Source organism: Mytilus edulis, chromosome 4 (genome assembly GCF_963676685.1).
Source record: "Mytilus edulis chromosome 4, xbMytEdul2.2, whole genome shotgun sequence".
NCBI lineage: Eukaryota > Metazoa > Mollusca > Bivalvia > Mytilida > Mytilidae > Mytilus > Mytilus edulis.
In genome coordinates this window covers 41,043,522-41,063,794 of record NC_092347.1, presented here as the reverse complement: position 1 = coordinate 41,063,794, position 20,273 = coordinate 41,043,522, and the positions used below count along the sequence as shown (strand labels likewise).

General features: G+C 33.1%; 3 protein-coding genes across 3 annotated transcripts; 2 read left to right on the top strand and 1 right to left on the bottom strand.

Annotated features, from left to right (window-relative positions):
- The first annotated feature begins 1,860 nt into the window (after positions 1–1,860).
- Positions 1,861–5,229, top strand: LOC139521874 (uncharacterized). The gene is made up of 3 exons (XM_071315547.1): positions 1,861–2,162; positions 3,533–3,795; positions 4,582–5,229. Exons 1-3 carry the CDS (start codon positions 2,060–2,062, stop codon positions 5,227–5,229), a joined length of 1,014 nt encoding a protein of 337 aa, XP_071171648.1. The 5' UTR covers positions 1,861–2,059.
- Positions 4,729–13,753, bottom strand: LOC139521875 (uncharacterized). Its single transcript, XM_071315549.1, has 2 exons — positions 13,440–13,753; positions 4,729–8,876 (listed from the first exon to the last, which is right to left on the bottom strand). Exons 1-2 carry the CDS (start codon positions 13,639–13,641, stop codon positions 7,741–7,743), a joined length of 1,338 nt encoding a protein of 445 aa, XP_071171650.1. The 5' UTR covers positions 13,642–13,753; the 3' UTR covers positions 4,729–7,740.
- A 2,540-nt stretch (positions 13,754–16,293) lies between these two features.
- Positions 16,294–19,663, top strand: LOC139521379 (uncharacterized). The gene is made up of 3 exons (XM_071314858.1): positions 16,294–16,595; positions 17,965–18,227; positions 19,016–19,663. Exons 1-3 carry the CDS (start codon positions 16,493–16,495, stop codon positions 19,661–19,663), a joined length of 1,014 nt encoding a protein of 337 aa, XP_071170959.1. The 5' UTR covers positions 16,294–16,492.
- The last annotated feature ends 610 nt before the right edge of the window (positions 19,664–20,273 follow it).

Sequence of the window (20,273 nt, the reverse complement as noted above, 5' to 3'; positions counted from 1 at the left end):
AAATAATCTAAATAAATGGCAAAGATTGAAACCTGAACCTGATACATCACCACTACAAACAATTCTTGTGTTGTCATGTTTTCACAACAGTATAAATGTGTAAATAAAAATACTTTAAACAAATTAAACCTCAGACTTTTCCTTGATAAAATTGAATGTGGTCAGTCGCTTAACAACAATAAAGCTACATGTATTACATGTAACAGTCACAAGCTTCATTTTAATATCCTTTTAAATCATAAAAAGTCATAAATTGAAAAGATGAAAGAGGTGTGGTCAGCTACAATGTACCTACATGTAACAGCAATTAACAGTCACCAGCTTCATTTTCATATCCTGACCTTTATAAATGTCATTTAAATTGAAGAGATAAAAAATGTTAACATAAATATGATTTGTATTTTTCTGCGGCATGAGAGTATTTTAATCATCTACTATAATATATCTTCATCCTCTATCATACAATATGTAAGGACAAATGTAACATTAGTTCTAGTCTACATGTAGTTAAGTTTGGAGAACCTAAAGTGTCTGAAGCATTATAATGAGTCGTGTTTATTGCAATGGATTTAGTACCTGTGTTTTACAATTTATAGTTCATTTCATTTTTTATTTTCAGTTTCCAGTTGGCATGCTTCCTGTTGTTGTTGGAATTAATTTTGATTTGTCACAATTAGGGGAAGTGCTAGTATGTTGATTTCAATATAACATCTTGGACTTCTTCTCTTGTTTCAATTTCATTTTCATCACATTTACTGTCCCAGTTGGCTAATAGATAAGTATGAATATGGTGATGACTGATCTCTGGTCAATGTTCAAACAAAAGTAAGTGTATTCTTATATTTTATGATATGTATGAAATGAGACTTATTGATTGTAACAGATAAGCTAGTTGTTTTTCTTCCAATATAAAATTGAGAATGGAAATGGGGAATGTGTCAAATATGAATGATACTAAACATGAGAAAACTATATTTTAATTTTCCAAATGTAGTGTCATATTTTATTTTTACTCCAGATTGAGAGCTTATGACAGGAATGCAAACTTCCGTGGTGTTCCTGTTAACTTGCCAGAACCATTAGAGCCACAGTGGCTTTTGACAGGATTCCAACAGTTACGGCCGGAACATAAAATCATGCTACCAAAAGTTACTACAGAACAAATAGAGGGATACTTCCTATATCGGATGGCGGAAGATCGACAGGCTAGTGGGGATATAAAGGCGTTGGAAAAAGGGGAAAAAATGTTTGAATCACATAGAATTTTAGCCTGCAGCTTCTATCAGAGTGGTCAATACACTTTCTTAAGTGGAATTGTTGGTGCAGCAATGAGACATAAGGTTCAATTAAATTAGAAATTCAGACATTTAACACTTTATATCATTTATTTTACTAATAGGGGGATTTGACTGCATATGATCATGAGGGCCTCACACATTTGCTGCATAAATTATAATTATTTTTATAATTCCTTCAGTTTCTTCAAATTATATACTAGTATCTGAAAGTCTCTATTACATGTTAGTGCGTACAAACAAATAATATAGTCGATACATTTGTCATTTACATGTACATGTAACTCTGTGCAAGTTTCTTTAATTCAATATTTTTATGTGCACACATACATTGGACCAGTTGTCACAGTTTCTGTAGGACACATTATTTAAATCCACCACAGTTCAACTTCATACATGTATGTAGTGGATATACAAAAATGTATATTCCATTCTCAATTTTATGACTTTTATAAAGGACCTTCAACAATGATAAAATTCCACATTAAATATGTGAAATAATTCAAATCTTAAATACAATGTATAGTGGCCTCATTTATAACAAAACATTTATGAAAAACACATATAAGGCTTTCTTAAATTTTATGAATGCATGCTTTTAAGTGTTGATACTATTGTGAAAGTAATACAATTCCTTCTACCTGTAGGTAACATACAACTATAAAATTAAAATTGATAGATGTACTGGGGAACCATTAAATTCTCACTGTGAATGCCTAGCAGGAAAAGGACCACATGGTACATGCAAACATATTGCTGCTGTCATGATGATGCTGATGCACTTTATTCAAACAGGAGACGTACAGGTGGAAAAGTGCTGCACAGAAAACCTCCAGACTTTTCACAAACCTAAAGCTTTCTACAATGGTATTGGTATTGTAAAGTAGTTCAAAACTCTAGAACCAGAGTGCACACACTGAAATATCTTGCCTTCTTTACTAATCATTGACATTATGTTGATACTCTTAAATAGAAAGCTTTACTACAACTGTCACATATGAACCATGAAAATAAGGTCAAGGTCAGATGAACCATGCCAGGCAGACATGTACAGCTAAAAATGCTTCCATAGAACAAATACAGTTGACCTATTGCTTATAGTTTAGGGAAAATAGACCAAAACAAAAAAACTTAACACTGAGCAATGAACCGGGAAAACGAGGTCAAGGTAAAAATAAAACCTGCGAGACTGACATATAGATCATAAAATATTTCCATACACCAAATATAGTGGACCTATGGCATATAGTATTAGATAAAAAGACCAAAACTCAAAAACTTAAATTTGACCACTGAACCATGAAAATGAAGTCAAGGTCAGATGACATCTGCCAGTTGGACATGTACACCTTGCAGTCCTTCCATACACCTAATATACTAGACCTATTGCTTAAAGTTTCTGAGATATGGACTTGACTCTTGACCACCAAAACTTAACCTTGTTCACTGATCCATGAAATGAGGTCGAGTTCAAGTGAAAACTGTCTGAGGGGCATGAGGACCTTGCAAGCTACGCACATACCAAATGTAGTTATCCTATTATAAGAGAGAATTTAACATACCAAAAATCTGAACTTTATTTTCAAGTGGTCACTGAACCATGAAAATGAGGTCAAGGACATTGGACATGTGACTGACGAAAACTTCGTAACATGAGGCATCTATATACAAAGTATGAAGCATCATATCTTCCACTTTCTAAAATATAAAGCTTTTAAGAAGTTAGCTAACACTGCCACCGCATCATTATCCCTATATCGAGCTTTCTGCAACAAAAGTTGCAGACTGGACAACAAACAACTAAACCAACAAATCATGCATTTTAGATTAACTGATAAATTAAAGTGCTAAAAATACTATTTCAAATAGTGAGTATATGTTATCTGCTGTCATTTGTCCACAATTAATTTTTGTCGCTCAACCGGCAATAGGTGCCGGTGTCAGTTGTTCTCTGTCATAGTTTGGTTAACTATCAAAAACATTTTCTCTGTAACTGCTAAGTAGATTGAAACCAACATGATTACATACTTGAATTATAGGCAGAAAATGATTAAGAATGAAAAATTTGCATTGCCCCATTTCGCCAAATTGGAAAAAAACTTGATACAAAATATTTTTATAAGATCAAGGTGACATGACACCGTCAGTATAATTGCAATACATCGACATATCCTGCAAAATAATGTCATACAGGAACCTTTTTTTTTTTATTCAAAAGCAACAAATGTATTTTCCAGGATCACCAGTAAAGACACAAAATATTCCATCTAAAAGGAAACATTTAGATAGTATTCTGGATGATCCACGACCAGCAAAGTTCCAGAATTTGAAGGGGTACAATGATCATGTCAGAAATTCCTTAATTAATTTTTGCTCAACATCTTCCATGGATATATCCTTACGCTATATATATCCAAAAGCAGATCTTCAAAATGCAGTTCATGACCATGACTATCTTGAAAGGCCATTTGCTGAGTATTGGATAGATAATGCCCTTATGGTGAGTCTAATAGATGTACATTTGTAGGAAGATGTGGTATGAGTGCCAATGAGACAATTCTCCATCCAAATAACAATTAATAAAAGTAAACCATTATAGGTCAATGTATGGCCTCCAACACGGAGCCTTGGCTCACACCAAACAACAAGCTATAAATGGCCCCAAAACTACTAGACTAAGAATGGATTACAAAAATATATGATGATGATGAACAACCAATGAGACTAGGCTTGCCATCAAGATATTTATTCAAGAATAATTAAATATCATTTCTCCTTGTATTATGTATTATGATCTTTAAAGAAAAATGTATATATTTTTACACACATATTTTATAATTAAAGTCACATGACACGGGATTCATGCATAGTAATAACTATTGATCACATCATGAGAAACAATTTTTTATTGTCACTTTGAGAAGAAGAACAGCAACGAAAAGCACTGTTCCTTTGCTTGGCTGTGCATTTACTGATATTTTCCATATCCTTTGTTTTTCAATCAATTTGTTTTGATATTCATGAGATCTTTTGTCTTAATTAACACAATTAACATTTGTATTTGGTATTCACAGACTATGAATTCTATGTGCTATTTTGTTGGTTTTTTTTTTTTGCTCTCTGGCAAACTTTTTTTTATTGAATTGCATTAAATAGCAGAACTCGGGTATACAATTGTAACATCTTCATTCTCAAATTTAGACTTGATCAATTGATATCTATGTGTTTCTACTCTGAATAATTGTTCAGAACAAGAACAAAACCAAATTAATTCATTTTGTTGAAGGTTACTGAGAATGACTGCAAGGCAATAGAGAAATGTACGAGGAAGCAAAGTAAATGCAATGAGTGGTTCAGGCACAGGAAATGGAGATTGACTGCATCAAGATTTGGGGAAATTACCAGAATGACTTGTAGAAGAAACAAAAACAAACTATGCAAAACTTTAATTAATAGCCATAAAATAGTTAGAAAGTGTTTGTTACATGGAAAACAATTTGAATCTAAAGCTATTTGCAAATTTGAGGCACAAAAAGGTGTAAAATGTAGGCCCTCAGGCCTGTTTGTTAGACCAGATTTCCCATTTTTAGGGGCTTCACCTGATGGCATTGTTGATGCTGATTTTCTAATAGAAGTTAAATGTCCATACAATGGAAGGAATGATAAAATATTGCCAGGAAAATGTTTTCCATTCCTATACAGAAATAAATCTGGGGAAATAGCTTTAAAGGAGATAAGCACCTATTATGCACTAATTCAAGGTCAATTATTTATTGCAAAAAGAAAATACTGCTATTTCATTGTGTATACCTTTGTAGATCTGTTTGTGCAAGTAGTCGATTATGATGAAAATTTCTGCCTTAACTCATTAGTTCCAAAATTATCCATGTTTTATGAGAAATACTTCAGACCATATTTAGCATCTTTGTTATAACTCTCAAAGTTCAAACATTCCCATGTTATTTTGTATTCTAAAAACATTCATTGTACATGTACTTTTAGATTAGATAACTGCTGCATCTTTGGTATTTAATAAAAAAAAAATGGATTCATTAAGAATTTTTCAAATGTCGATAGTTCCAAATAAATTAATATTTTTATTCATTCCATACATGCCATATGGCTTTCAAACATGTATCATAAATTCAACATTCTAAATTAAATAAACAATTTTAAACATAACCAGGTGCTCCGCAGGGCGCAGCTTTATACGACCCCAGTGGTCGAACCCTGAACAGTTGGGGCAAATTTGGTCACAATATTCAAGCTTGATACCGTCTGAATTTTGATTGTGATCAAATTTTTGACATAATATAGGTTTTTGCCACAAAATTAATGTAGTTCAAGATCTAACACATCTATTGCACAATACTGTGCAATTGAATATTTCAGAGAGATCCATACACTTAAACACAAGTTATTGTCATGATTGTTTGGAAACTAGAAACATGCTTCTTTTTGGCCCTTAATTCCTACATATTTTCGGCAATTAACCCAAAACTTAATCCAACCTCCCCTTTGTTATATTGTACATTGTGGTACAATTTCAGAGAGATCCATGCAATTACACACAAGGTATTGTCTGGAAACTAGAAAAATGCTTGTTTTGGCCCCTTTTTGGCCCTTAATTCCTAAACTTTGGCCCCATAACCCCTTAAATGAATCCATACCTTCTACTTGTGATTTTAAACATTGCAGTATACTTTCAGAGCAATTGAAATACTGGTAAACAAGTTATTTTTTTCTTTCAAAATTTTGTACATGTACATGTATCTCAGAAATGAAATTACATGGAATAAAATCTACTATAGTAGACAATACCATAAAATGTTTGATCCATTTAATGACATGGGTGCAAAATCAGAATGTGCCAAAATTTGGGAACCATGATTAATTTAATGTTTGTCAAGTAACATAATTAATAGCAAGAAAAGAATATCAATTTGAAAATCAATCTTATTCTTTAAAATTTTGCAAGTTAATAAATAAATGTTTGAAAAATTATGTTTATGTAGGTATAATAAACTTATAAATCTCATTTTTTAAAATAATTAACAGGCATAAAAGTAGCCCAAAAATTATGTGTTACATCATTGTTTCAAACTATCTTCAAAATTTTAAAAGACAATCAAATAATGTTATTATTTTGGCAAATTTCAACAAGAGTGCACACACTGAAATGTCTCGCCTTCTTTACTAATCATTGATATTATGTTGATACTCCTAAATATAAAGCTTTATTACGACTGTCACATAAACTTAACATGAACCATGAAAATGAGGTCAAGGTCAGTTGAACCATATGCCAGGCAGACATGTACAATTAACAATGCTTCCATACACCAAATATAGTTGACCTATTGCTTACAGTTTAAGAAAATAGACCAAAAAACAAACTTAACACTGAGCAATTAACCGTGAAAACCAGGTCAAGGTCAAATAAAACCTGCACGACTGACATATAGATCATAAAATATTTCCATACACCAAATATAGTTGACCTATGACATATAGTATTAGATAAAAAGACCAAAACTCAAAAACTTAACCACTGAACCATGAAAATGAGGTCAAGGTCAGATGACATCTGCCCGCTTGACATGTACACCTTACAATCATTCCATACAACGATTATAGTAAACCTATTGCATAAAGTATGAGAAAAACAGACCAAAACACAAAAACTTAACTATAACCACTGAACCATGAAAATGAGGTCAAGGTCAGATGACACCTGCCAGTTGGACATGTACACCTTACAGTCCTTTCATACACCGAATATACTAGACCTATTGCTTATAGTATCTGAGATATGGACTTGACCACCAAAACTTAACCTTGTTCACTGATCCATGAAATGAGGTCGAGGTCAAGTGAAAACTGTCTGATGGGCATGAGGACCTTGCAAGGTACGCACATACTAAATATAGTTATCCTATTACTTACAGTAAGAGAGAATTTAACATTACAAAAAATCTGAACTTTTTTTTCAAGTGGTCACTGAACCATGAAAATAAGGTCAAGGACAATGGACATGTGACTGACGGAAACTTCGTAACATGAGGCATCTATATACAAAATATGAAGCATCCAGGTCTTCCACCTTCTAAAATATATAGCTTTTAAGAAGTGAGCTAACACCGCCGCCGCCGCCGTTGCCGCCGCCGCCGGATCACTATCCCTATGTCGAGCTTTCTGCAACAAAAGTTGCAGGCTCGACAAAAAGCATGTTATGATTGAAAATGCTTCAGTAAATTTGATATTAAAAGTAACTGCCTTCAAAGGCTTTTAAATATTTTGGATTAATTCTGCCATTTATAAAAGCCAAAAACTCACTTTGGACACATGAAACTGATAAAGTGTAATTTATAAATAAGCAAACAACATTTACATGAACAAGCATTTACAGTCCATCTGGTTTTGAGTAATTTTGTCAAATATATTCTTATGCATTTTCATTCACAATACACTTTCTGAAATTTGCAATAGAAAAACACACAAAAATAATTCTAGACCCAAGTATAAGTTTGCCTGATGGCAGTTCATTTTTCAAGATCTTAAATGTTTTGGCTAATCCAATAACTCGCTCTATGTGAATTCTTTTGGATGCTACTCTCCTGTCCCTTACAACTTCCTCGGGTTCCAACTGACTTTTTCCTTTAAGCATAGTGGGAGTGTTCACTTTCACATCTTGTGCTGCAAATAAATCCTGAACCATTATTCCTCTGTCTGCCATTATGCTATCTTTCTGTTCAAATAAGTTCAAGTTCAGCTGAAGCAATTCAGACTTTTCTATGATCTGACGGTCATTTGCTGAACCCCCATAAGCATCACTTACATATGATACTGTGCCTCTTGGTGTGCAACCTATCATGGTTTTAATTGTGTTTTTATGTTTGTAGCTAGACCATGTCACACTTTGTGCATCAACATGTGATGGCTTCTGTATAGGGGTTTCAGTAGCATCTAATATCACCCGGGTAGTTGCAAATTTGTACTTAAAATCATCTGGCATATAATCAGTCACAATATCTCTAGATGGCCATATGTTAATCTCTTTTAATTGAAAGTACATGAAATTTATCCAAGTTATGACAATCTTTGACACAGTTGATTCAGACACTTCAAATAAAAAACTTAATTCTAAATCTTCTTTGTTCTGACGTAACTTCATTAAACACATAAACAGTTGATCTTTTGGTGTCAAAGACAGACATTGGTAATTTAATTCAGTTACAGCTGGGCCTAAACAATTGAAAAACAGCATAAAATGCTCATAGTCCCTGAATGAGGTATAACATTGGACACGTTTTGGATCATTCTCTAAATTCTCAATACTGAATCTTCCAAGTAAGGTACAGTGCACTCCCATTTCCTGTTGCATAGGCTCAATGCCATCTAAGTCATCAAATTTTTCTTTGACCTCAGCCTCGTTATCAACCGCAACTTCAAACTGTACATTATTGACCACGCTTAAGTCCACATCATCTCGTCTACTGTATTTTGATGATCTGGGTGAAGAACTTTCCCTAAACAAAAACAATGAGGGGACAGCATCTGGAAGAAGCCGCTTACGTGACCCTAAAAAAAAAGGGCATTTTATGATACTTCAATCAAAATGAAAGATAAAACATTAAACAGGCCATAACAAAAAACCTGTTATTGTGATACATGTAGTACTGTAATAATGTGTTTGAATCATTTTCTAGAAATTTGACAAAATATAGCAACTCCCCCTAGCCCTTGAAACTCAAGGTATTCCTATAAAATACATGTAGGTTAAAAAAAGATTACTAATTGTCCTTGTGAATTTTCAAGTCATATTTTTTTTTTATAACAAATTTAAAAATTGAATGAATGGTTTATGTTTAGTGGCAAATATTACATGCTTATATCAGGAGTTAAACCTGTTATTGGATACTAATAATGTGTTTGGATCAAGCTTTTTGCCAGGCAGATATTTTTTAAATAAACTATTTCAAGAAGTCATGTCAACTCTCCCACTCCCAGACAAATTGATATGATTCAAGAGTCTTCACTTTTATCCCTAAATGTTGTGTGCGTAGCTGTGTAGCAGCAAGTACCAATTTTGAAGTTTTCAATTTAACTGGTATCAAACTATCAAATGCTTGAACACCTAAACTGCATCAACAAAATTTATTTGACGACAAGTTAGTAAAGAAAGATGCAGCATTTCATTCAAATATTAATGAGTGATTGCAATAAAGTTACTTAACAAAATGTAATATAACTATAATTTGATTTCACTATATTAAGGTGGTACCTAACACTACAGGGAGATAACTCTGTAAAGTCAGCTTAACGTTATAATTACGTTGTGTTGTAAAGGGAATATTAAGCTTTTCAATGATAAAAAATGGTGTTTGTCAAACTGCTATATATAACCAGTGTAATTTTTCTGACAAAACGGTTGGTTCAAAATTTTTATATTTTTGTTAAAGGGTCAAAGTAAATACTGTGTTAAAATTTGATGAAAATGAAACGAGCCAAATTAATCTTAGTGAAAGTGTTGGGTACTACCTACATTTTTTTCTGATACAATATAATTATTTAACTTATTATTTTAGATTGTACCATCTGTCTAATGAATGAGTTATTGCCCTTTGTACACAAAACATTTATTAGTTGTTCATTATTTATTCATGTGGTTATTTTTAATGTACCGGTATGCGGTAAATATATAGTTATTAATATAAATACATTTATACATGTCAAATGCAGATGTTGCATTATAAATCTGAGATGAATTTGTTTTTTTATTCTGCCTTTATAACCTAAAACCATAAAGTGATACATTTCAACAATACTGAATTCCTGATTCCAGACATTAGAGACTGTGTGTTGGTCAGATCAATGCTCCCTTTCAAAATTAATGTGCATCCAGGTTTTCTGTAAAAACAAACAAAAAACACAAAGCAAACAAAGCAAATATCATGCATTTTAAAAATAACAGAAATTCAATAGTAAAGATACAATAAAATGAATTTGACTGGTCTGAGAACGAAAAGAAATTGACCATGGAAAAAAAATGCCAAATTACCAAAAGGATGTATAGGAATAATGATGTGCTCTTTCAAAATTCGTTTGAGAGTAAAACAGAATACTGTTAGTGTTATCCATATTAACACAAGTTGCTCATTAAGGCAGATCTAAGAGGTAAAACAAATTAATGTTTCTTATTTACCATTTTAAGGCTTTTTATAGCCAGCTATATATATGGTATGAGTTTTTCTCATTGTTAAAGGCAAAAGTTGACTGTAATTGCCTACATCCACTTCATTTGAAGTTTGCTAGTAGACAGCAGTTGCAGATCCAGAATTTTTCTTAAGTGAAGGCCCACTGACTGTCTAAGAGAGGGCTGCTATGGTCATGCTTCAATGGATTTCTATATAATCAATGAAATTTTTGCTAGAATAGGAGGGGGAGGGCCCCTGGAAGGCCTCTACCTCTGGACAGTTGTCTCACTGACAAGCATACAACTTCTAATTTTTATGTAAATACTAATTTATTGAGATAAGCCCTTTTTAGCTCACCTGGCCCGAAGGGCCAAGTGAGCTTTTCTCATCACTAGGCGTCCGGCGTCCGGCGTCGTCTGTCGTCGTCCGTCGTCCTGCGTCCGTCGTCGTTAACTTTTACAAAAATCTTCTCCTCTGAAACTGTTGGGCCAAATTAAACCAAACTTGGCCATAATCATCATTGGGGTATCTAGTTTAGAAATTGTGTGGCGTGACCCCGCCAACCAACCAAGATGGCCGCCACGGCTAAAAATAGAACATAGGGGTAAAATGCAGTTTTTGGCTTATAACTCAAAAACCAAAGCATTTAGAGCAAATCTGACATGGGGTAAAAATGTTCATCAGGTCAAGATCTATCTGCCCTGAAATTTTCAGATGAATCAGACAACCAGTTGTTGGGTTGCTGCCCCTAAATTGGTAATTTTAAGGAAATTTTGCTGTTTTTGGTTATTATCTTGAATATTATTATAAATAGAGATAAACTGTAAAGAGCAATAATGTTCAGCAAAGTAAGATTTACAAATAAGTTAACATGACGGAAATGGTCAAATGACCCCTTTAAGAGTAATTGCCCTTTATAGTCAATTTTTAACCATTTTTTGTAGATCTTAGTTATCTTTTACAAAAATCTTCTCCTCTGAAACTGCTGGGCCAAATTAATCCAAACTTGGCCATAATCATCATTGGGTATCTAGTTTAGAAATTGTGTGGCGTGACCCCGCCAACCAACCAAGATGGCCGCCACGGCTAAAAATAGAACATAGGGGTAAAATGCAGTTTTTGGCTTATAACTCAAAAACCAAAGCATTTAGAGCAAATCTGACATGGGGTAAAAATGTTCATCAGGTCAAGATCTATCTGCCCTGAATTTTTCAGGTGAATCGGACAACCTGTTGTTGGGTTGCTGCCCCTAAATTGGTAATTTTAAGGAAATTTTCCCGTTTTTGGTTATTATCTTGAATATTATTATAGATAGAGATAAACTGTTAACAGCAATAATGTTCAGCAAAGTAAGATTTACAAATAAGTTAACATGACCGAAATGGTCAGTTGACCCCTTTAGGAGTTATTTCTTTTTATAGTCAATTTTTAACAATTTTTTGTAAATCTTAGTTATCTTTTACAAAAATCTTCTCCTCTGATAATATGTGGCCAAATTAAACCAAACTTGGCCACAATCATCATTTGGGTATTTAGTTTTAAAAATGTGTGGCGTGACCCGGTCAACTTACCATGATGGCCGCCATGGCTAAAAGTAGAACATAGGGGTAAAATTCAGTTGTTGGCTTATAACTCAAAAACCAAAGCATTTAGAGCAAATCTGACATGGGGTAAATGTTCATCAGGTCCAGATCTATCTGCCCTGAATTTTTCAGGTGAATCGGACAACCTGTTGTTGGGTTTTACAAAAATCTTCTCTGAAACTACTAAGCCAAGTTAATTATAGATAGAGATAATTGTAAGCAGTTAGAATGTTCAGTAAAGTAAGATGAACAAACACATCACCATCACCAAAACACAATTTTGTCATGAATCCATCTACGTCCTTTGTTTAATATTCACAAAAACCAAGGTGAGCGACACAGGCTCTTTAGAGCCTCTAGTTTTGTTTGAATTGCTTCATATTTACTCATGTGTGATATTTAATAACCAACTATATGGCATGGGGTGTCTTCTTGTAAGATGTGTCAATGATACTCAAGAATGTGATGATGTCCTTGTCAGATACACATGTCATATAATATACATGTATATGAATCAATGATATTGTAACCAAAGGTAAAAACATATTTGCACAACTTAAACAAATAGTTAAAATACAAGATTGTGTCATTTATCTCATCTAAATGTTCATTCTTACATAATCATATAATACATCTTTAAACTTTTAAAAGTAAAATATCCAGGTTATAGTGGAAGCCACATGCAGCTATAAATAGTTTGTTGCTAGAAACACAATTGTCATTCAATACTTTGTATGTTATTAAATTTGATTGCAAAGTGTAGGATGAATGTATGAAGACCCATCGGAAATAGATACATGTATTGTAGACAAAATTTAATGTCTAATCAGCTAGACAAAACTATATTTGGGAGGTTTGAAAAGCTGTCACCTTCTAGGTACATGTAAAAATGTATGTGACTATGTCCTTAAAGGCCCAATTTATAGAAAGGTAAATAAATACTGTAATTTTACCCCCAAAAAAAGACAAGTTTAATGAAAAAACTCATTCGACACAATATTGCATTTGTAGAAATTGGTTTATAAACATGATGAAAAATGAATATATATGTAGTGATTCTTCAAACAAGCACACAAGCCCAAGCTGCTAAAAAAATACAAAGACCTGTTGCTCAGTACAATAAATATGATAAAATATATAACTGATACATATTTTAAAAAATAAACAAGGAATTTGTGCTGCCAAAGTGCACTGTGGAAACTGATTTATATTCATAATCATATTATATTTGCCATTATCTGCGCTTAAAATTGACATCCACTTGTGAAAGGTATATGACTTGTACTTGGAAGTATCACTACACTTTAAAATTCCAATAAATATTAATAAATATTAATGTTATTCATCATTGAAAGTTATCTAACCTAATAGTCCAGAAACTCTGTAGTCAGCCTCCTTGAAATGGGCGGCACAAACAACGTCATGTTTCCCTGGCTTCCAGAGACCTTTTGTGGTAGAGTCTCTTCTTTTAATAGCCACTCTCCATCTAAGTTGCAATTCTCTTTCTTCAGGAAACTTGTGACCACCAGAATTCCTACATCCAGGAACACTACAATACTGTGGCATCTTCTTTAATCTTTAAAACTCGCGGTGTTTACGTTGACAACAATATGGCGCTTTTTCGATAGGTCACGAGGAGTTCCGAAAGTATAACTGATGGAACAATACGCCACCTATTAGCGAAAAAACGTAGGTGCAAGCCAATAAAGGCTTTCACCCGCCGACCTTAACGACAGGTGGCGCAACTGTACCATCAGTTACAGAAAATCCAATATGGCGGATGTTTACGTTCTGTGGCCCATACCGAAGCTAAAAAATGAGCTTACACGTCGTGGTGCCACTACTACCGGCAGAAAAACAGACTTAATTGAGAGGTTGATAATCCATTTTATATCTTTTTATTGATTTACAGGTTATTTGTTTCAGTTTTGTTCTGTTTTAAGCTATGGATAAAATAGGATTAGCACCAAGGTCATCTGTCAGGATCTGATCATTGACATTGAATCGCTCGCCAATATCTCCCGAGTCTTGTTATATCTAAATAATTCAATACCCCATACACGATACTGTAATAGTACAATTACCGCATTTCATCTGTACTTTATGCCCTTACGTAGGGTTTTATCATGAAATACCGTGTTTAAAAGATTAAAAAGGGGATATAATTTGTAGGTATCTTGTCACTTTTGATCCTGATGTGACATCTATCAAAGGGCCTTAGGGGGTCCATCATACTGTTATTTATTCTGTTTGAAACCTTTGGGGACCACTGTATAATGTATAAAATTTACCAAATTTTACTAAATTCTCACTAGCCAGAATAGATATTATTCAGACTCTACCATACATTCCCTGTATCCATTCTCAATTTTATGTAGGGATACTGATACCAGTGATAATGTGTAATCTAAATAATCTAAATAAATGGCAAAGATTGAAACCTGAACCAGATACATCACCACTACAAACAATTCTTGTGTTGTCATGTTTTCACAACAGTATAAATGTAAATAAAAATACTTTAAACAAATTAAACCTCAGACTTTTCCTTGATAAAATTGAATGTGGTCAGTCGCTTAACAACAATAAAGCTACATGTATTAACAGTCACAAGCTTCATTTTAATATCCTTTTAAATCATAAAAAGTCATAAATTGAAAAGATGAAAGAGGTGTGGTCAGCTACAATGTACCTACATGTAACAGCAATTAACAGTCACCAGCTTCATTTTCATATCCTGACCTTTATAAATGTCATTTAAATTGAAGAGATAAAAAATGTTAACATAAATATGATTTGTATTTTTCTGCGGCATGAGAGTATTTTAATCATCTACTATAATATATCTTCATCCTCTATCACACAATATGTAAGGACAAATGTAACATTAGTTCTAGTCTAGTTAAGTTTGGAGAACCTAAAGTGTCTGAAGCATAATAATGAGTCGTGTTTATTGCAATGGATTTAGTACCTGTGTTTTACAATTTATAGTTCATTTCATTTTTTATTTTATTTTCAGTTTCCAGTTGGCATGCTTCCTGTTGTTGTTGGAATTAATTTTGATTTGTCACAATTAGGGGAAGTGCTAGTATGTTGATTTCAATATAACATCTTGGACTTCTTCTCTTGTTTCAATTTCATTTTCATCACATTTACTGTCCCAGTTGGCTAATAGATAAGTATGAATATGGTGATGACTGATCTCTGGTCAATGTTCAAACAAAAGTAAGTGTATTCTTATATTTTATGATATGTATGAAATGAGACTTATTGATTGTAACAGAGAAGCTAGTTGTTTTTCTTCCAATATGAATGATACTAAACATGAGAAAACTATATTTTAATTTTCCAAATGTAGTGTCATATTTTATTTTTACTCCAAAATTGAGAGCTTATGACAGGAATGCAAACTTCCGTGGTGTTCCTGTTAACTTGCCAGAACCATTAGAGCCACAGTGGCCTTTGACAGGATTCCAACAGTTACGGCCGGAACATAAAATCATGCTACCAAAAGTTACTACAGAACAAATAGAGGGATACTTCCTATATCGGATGGCGGAAGATCGACAGGCTAGTGGGGATATAAAGGCGTTGGAAAAAGGGAAAAAAATGTTTGAATCACATAGAATTTTAGCCTGCAGCTTCTATCAGAGTGGTCAATACACTTTCTTCAGTGGAATTGTTGGTGCAGCAATGAGACATAAGGTTCAATTAAATTAGAAATTCAGACATTTAACACTTTATATCATTTATTTTACTAATAAGGGGATTTGACTGCATATGATCATGAGGGCCTCACACATTTGCTGCATAAATTATAATTATTTTTATAATTCCTTCAGTTTCTTCAAATTATATACTAGTATCTGAAAGTCTCTATTACATGTTAGTGCGTACAAACAAATAATATAGTCGATACATTTGTCATTTACATGTAACTCTGTGCAAGTTCTTTAATTCAATATTTTTATGTGCACACATACATTGGACCAGTTGTCACAGTTTCTGTAGGACACATTATTTAAATCCACCACAGTTCAACTTCATACATGTATGTAGTGGATATACAAAAATGTATATTCCATTCTCAATTTTATGACTTTTATAAAGGACCTTCAACAATGATAAAATTCCACATTAAATATGTGAAATAATTCAAATCTTAAATACAATGTATAGTGGCCTCATTTATAACAAAACATTTATGAAAAACACATATAAGGCTTTCTTAAATTTTATGAATGCATGCTTTTAAGTGTTGATACTATTGTGAAAGTAATACAATTCCTTCTACCTGTAGGTAACATACAACTATAAAATTAAAATTGATAGATGTACTGGGGAACCATTAAATTCTCACTGTGAATGCCTAGCAGGAAAAGGACCACATGGTACATGCAAACATATTGCTGCTGTCATGATGATGCTGATGCACTTTATTCAAACAGGAGACGTACAGGTGGAAAAGTGCTGCACAGAAAACCTCCAGACTTTTCACAAACCTAAAGCTTTCTACAATGGTATTGGTATTGTAAAGTAGTTCAAAACTCTAGAACCAGAGTGCACACACTGAAATCTCTTGCCTTCTTTACTAATCATTGACATTATGTTGATACTCTTAAATAGAAAGCTTTACTACAACTGTCACATATGAACCATGAAAATAAGGTCAAGGTCAGATGAACCATGCCAGGCAGACATGTACAGCTAAAAATGCTTCCATAGAACAAATACAGTTGACCTATTGCTTATAGTTTAGGGAAAATAGACCAAAACAAAAAAACTTAACACTGAGCAATGAACCGGGAAAACGAGGTCAAGGTAAAAATAAAACCTGCGAGACTGACATATAGATCATAAAATATTTCCATACACCAAATATAGTGGACCTATGGCATATAGTATTAGATAAAAAGACCAAAACTCAAAAACTTAAATTTGACCACTGAACCATGAAAATGATGTCAAGGTCAGATGACATCTGCCAGTTGGACATGTACACCTTGCAGTCCTTCCATACACCTAATATACTAGACCTATTGCTTAAAGTTTCTGAGATATGGACTTGACTCTTGACCACCAAAACTTAACCTTGTTCACTGATCCATGAAATGAGGTCGAGTTCAAGTGAAAACTGTCTGAGGGGCATGAGGACCTTGCAAGCTACGCACATACCAAATGTAGTTATCCTATTATAAGAGAGAATTTAACATACCAAAAATCTGAACTTTATTTTCAAGTGGTCACTGAACCATGAAAATGAGGTCAAGGACATTGAACATGTGACTGACGAAAACTTCGTAACATGAGGCATCTATATACAAAGTATGAAGCATCATATCTTCCACTTTCTAAAATATAAAGCTTTTAAGAAGTTAGCTAACACTGCCACCGCATCATTATCCCTATATCGAGCTTTCTGCAACAAAAGTTGCAGACTGGACAACAAACAACTAAACCAACAAATCATGCATTTTAGATTAACTGATAAATTAAAGTGCTAAAAATACTATTTCAAATAGTGAGTATATGTTATCTGCTGTCATTTGTCCACAATTAATTTTTGTCGCTCAACCGGCAATAGGTGCCGGTGTCAGTTGTTCTCTGTCATAGTTTGGTTAACTATCAAAAACATTTTCTCTGTAACTGCTAAGTAGATTGAAACCAACATGATTACATACTTGAATTATAGGCAGAAAATGATTAAGAATGAAAAATTTGCATTGCCCCATTTCGCCAAATTGGAAAAAAACTTGATACAAAATATTTTTATAAGATCAAGGTGACATGACACCGTCAGTATAATTGCAATACATCGACATATCCTGCAAAATAATGTCATACAGGAACCTTTTTTTTTTATTCAAAAGCAACAAATGTATTTTCCAGGATCACCAGTAAAGACACAAAATATTCCATCTAAAAGGAAACATTTAGATAGTATTCTGGATGATCCACGACCAGCAAAGTTCCAGAATTTGAAGGGGTACAATGATCATGTCAGAAATTCCTTAATTAATTTTTGCTCAACATCTTCCATGGATATATCCTTACGCTATATATATCCAAAAGCAGATCTTCAAAATGCAGTTCATGACCATGACTATCTTGAAAGGCCATTTGCTGAGTATTGGATAGATAATGCCCTTATGGTGAGTCTAATAGATGTACATTTGTAGGAAGATGTGGTATGAGTGCCAATGAGACAATTCTCCATCCAAATAACAATTAATAAAAGTAAACCATTATAGGTCAATGTATGGCCTCCAACACGGAGCCTTGGCTCACACCAAACAACAAGCTATAAATGGCCCCAAAACTACTAGACTAAGAATGGATTACAAAAATATATGATGATGATGAACAACCAATGAGACTAGGCTTGCCATCAAGATATTTATTCAAGAATAATTAAATATCATTTCTCCTTGTATTATGTATTATGATCTTTAAAGAAAAATGTATATATTTTTACACACATATTTTATAATTAAAGTCACATGACACGGGATTCATGCATAGTAATAACTATTGATCACATCATGAGAAACAATTTTTTATTGTCACTTTGAGATGAAGAACAGCAACGAAAAGCACTGTTCCTTTGCTTGGCTGTGCATTTACTGATATTTTCCATATCCTTTGTTTTTCAATCAATTTGTTTTGATATTCATGAGATCTTTTGTCTTAATTAACACAATTAACATTTGTATTTGGTATTCACAGACTATGAATTCTATGTGCTATTTTGTTGGGTTTTTTTTTTTTTGCTCTCTGGCAAACTTTTTTTTATTGAATTGCATTAAATAGCAGAACTCGGGTATACAATTGTAACCTCTTCATTCTCAAATTTAGACTTGATCAATTGATATCTATGTGTTTCTACTCTGAATAAAGGTTCAGAACAAGAACAAAACCAAATTAATTCATTTTGTTGAAGGTTACTGAGAATGACTGCAAGGCAATAGAGAAATGTACGAGGAAGCAAAGTAAATGCAATGAGTGGTTCAGGCACAGGAAATGGAGATTGACTGCATCAAGATTTGGGGAAATTACCAGAATGACTTGTAGAAGAAACAAAAACAAACTATGCAAAACTTTAATTAATAGCCATAAAATAGTTAGAAAGTGTTTGTTACATGGAAAACAATTTGAATCTAAAGCTATTTGCAAATTTGAGGCACAAAAAGGTGTAAAATGTAGGCCCTCAGGCCTATTTGTTAGACCAGATTTCCCATTTTTAGGGGCTTCACCTGATGGCATTGTTGATGCTGATTTTCTAATAGAAGTTAAATGTCCATACAATGGAAGGAATGATAAAATATTGCCAGGAAAATGTTTTCCATTCCTATACAGAAATAAATCTGGGGAAATAGCTTTAAAGGAGATAAGCACCTATTATGCACTAATTCAAGGTCAATTATTTATTGCAAAAAGAAAATACTGCTATTTCATTGTGTATACATTTGTAGATCTGTTTGTGCAAGTAGTCGATTATGATGAAAATTTCTGCCTTAACTCATTAGTTCCAAAATTATCCATGTTTTATGAGAAATACTTCAGACCATATTTAGCATCTTTGTTATAACTCTCAAAGTTCAAACATTCCCATGTTATTTTGTATTCTAAAAACATTCATTGTACATGTACTTTTAGATTAGATAACTGCTGCATCTTTGGTATTTAATAAAAAAAAATGGATTCATTAAGAATTTTTCAAATGTCGATAGTTCCAAATAGATTAATATTTTTATTCATTCCATACATGCCATATGGCTTTCAAACATGTATCATAAATTTAACATTCTAAATTAAAATAAACAATTTTAAACATAACCAGGTGCTCCGCAGGGCGCAGCTTTATACGACCCCAGTGGTCGAACCCTGAACAGTTGGGGCAAATTTGGTCACAATATTCAAGCTTGATACCGTCTGAATTTTGATTGTGATCAAATTTTTGACATAATATAGGTTTTTGCCACAAAATTAATGTAGTTCAAGATCTAACACATCTATTGCACAATACTGTGCAATTGAATATTTCAGAGAGATCCATACACTTAAACACAAGTTATTGTCATGATTGTTTGGAAACTAGAAACATGCTTCTTTTTGGCCCTTAATTCCTACATATTTTCGGCAATTAACCCAAAACTTAATCCAACCTCCCCTTTGTTATATTGTACATTGTGGTACAA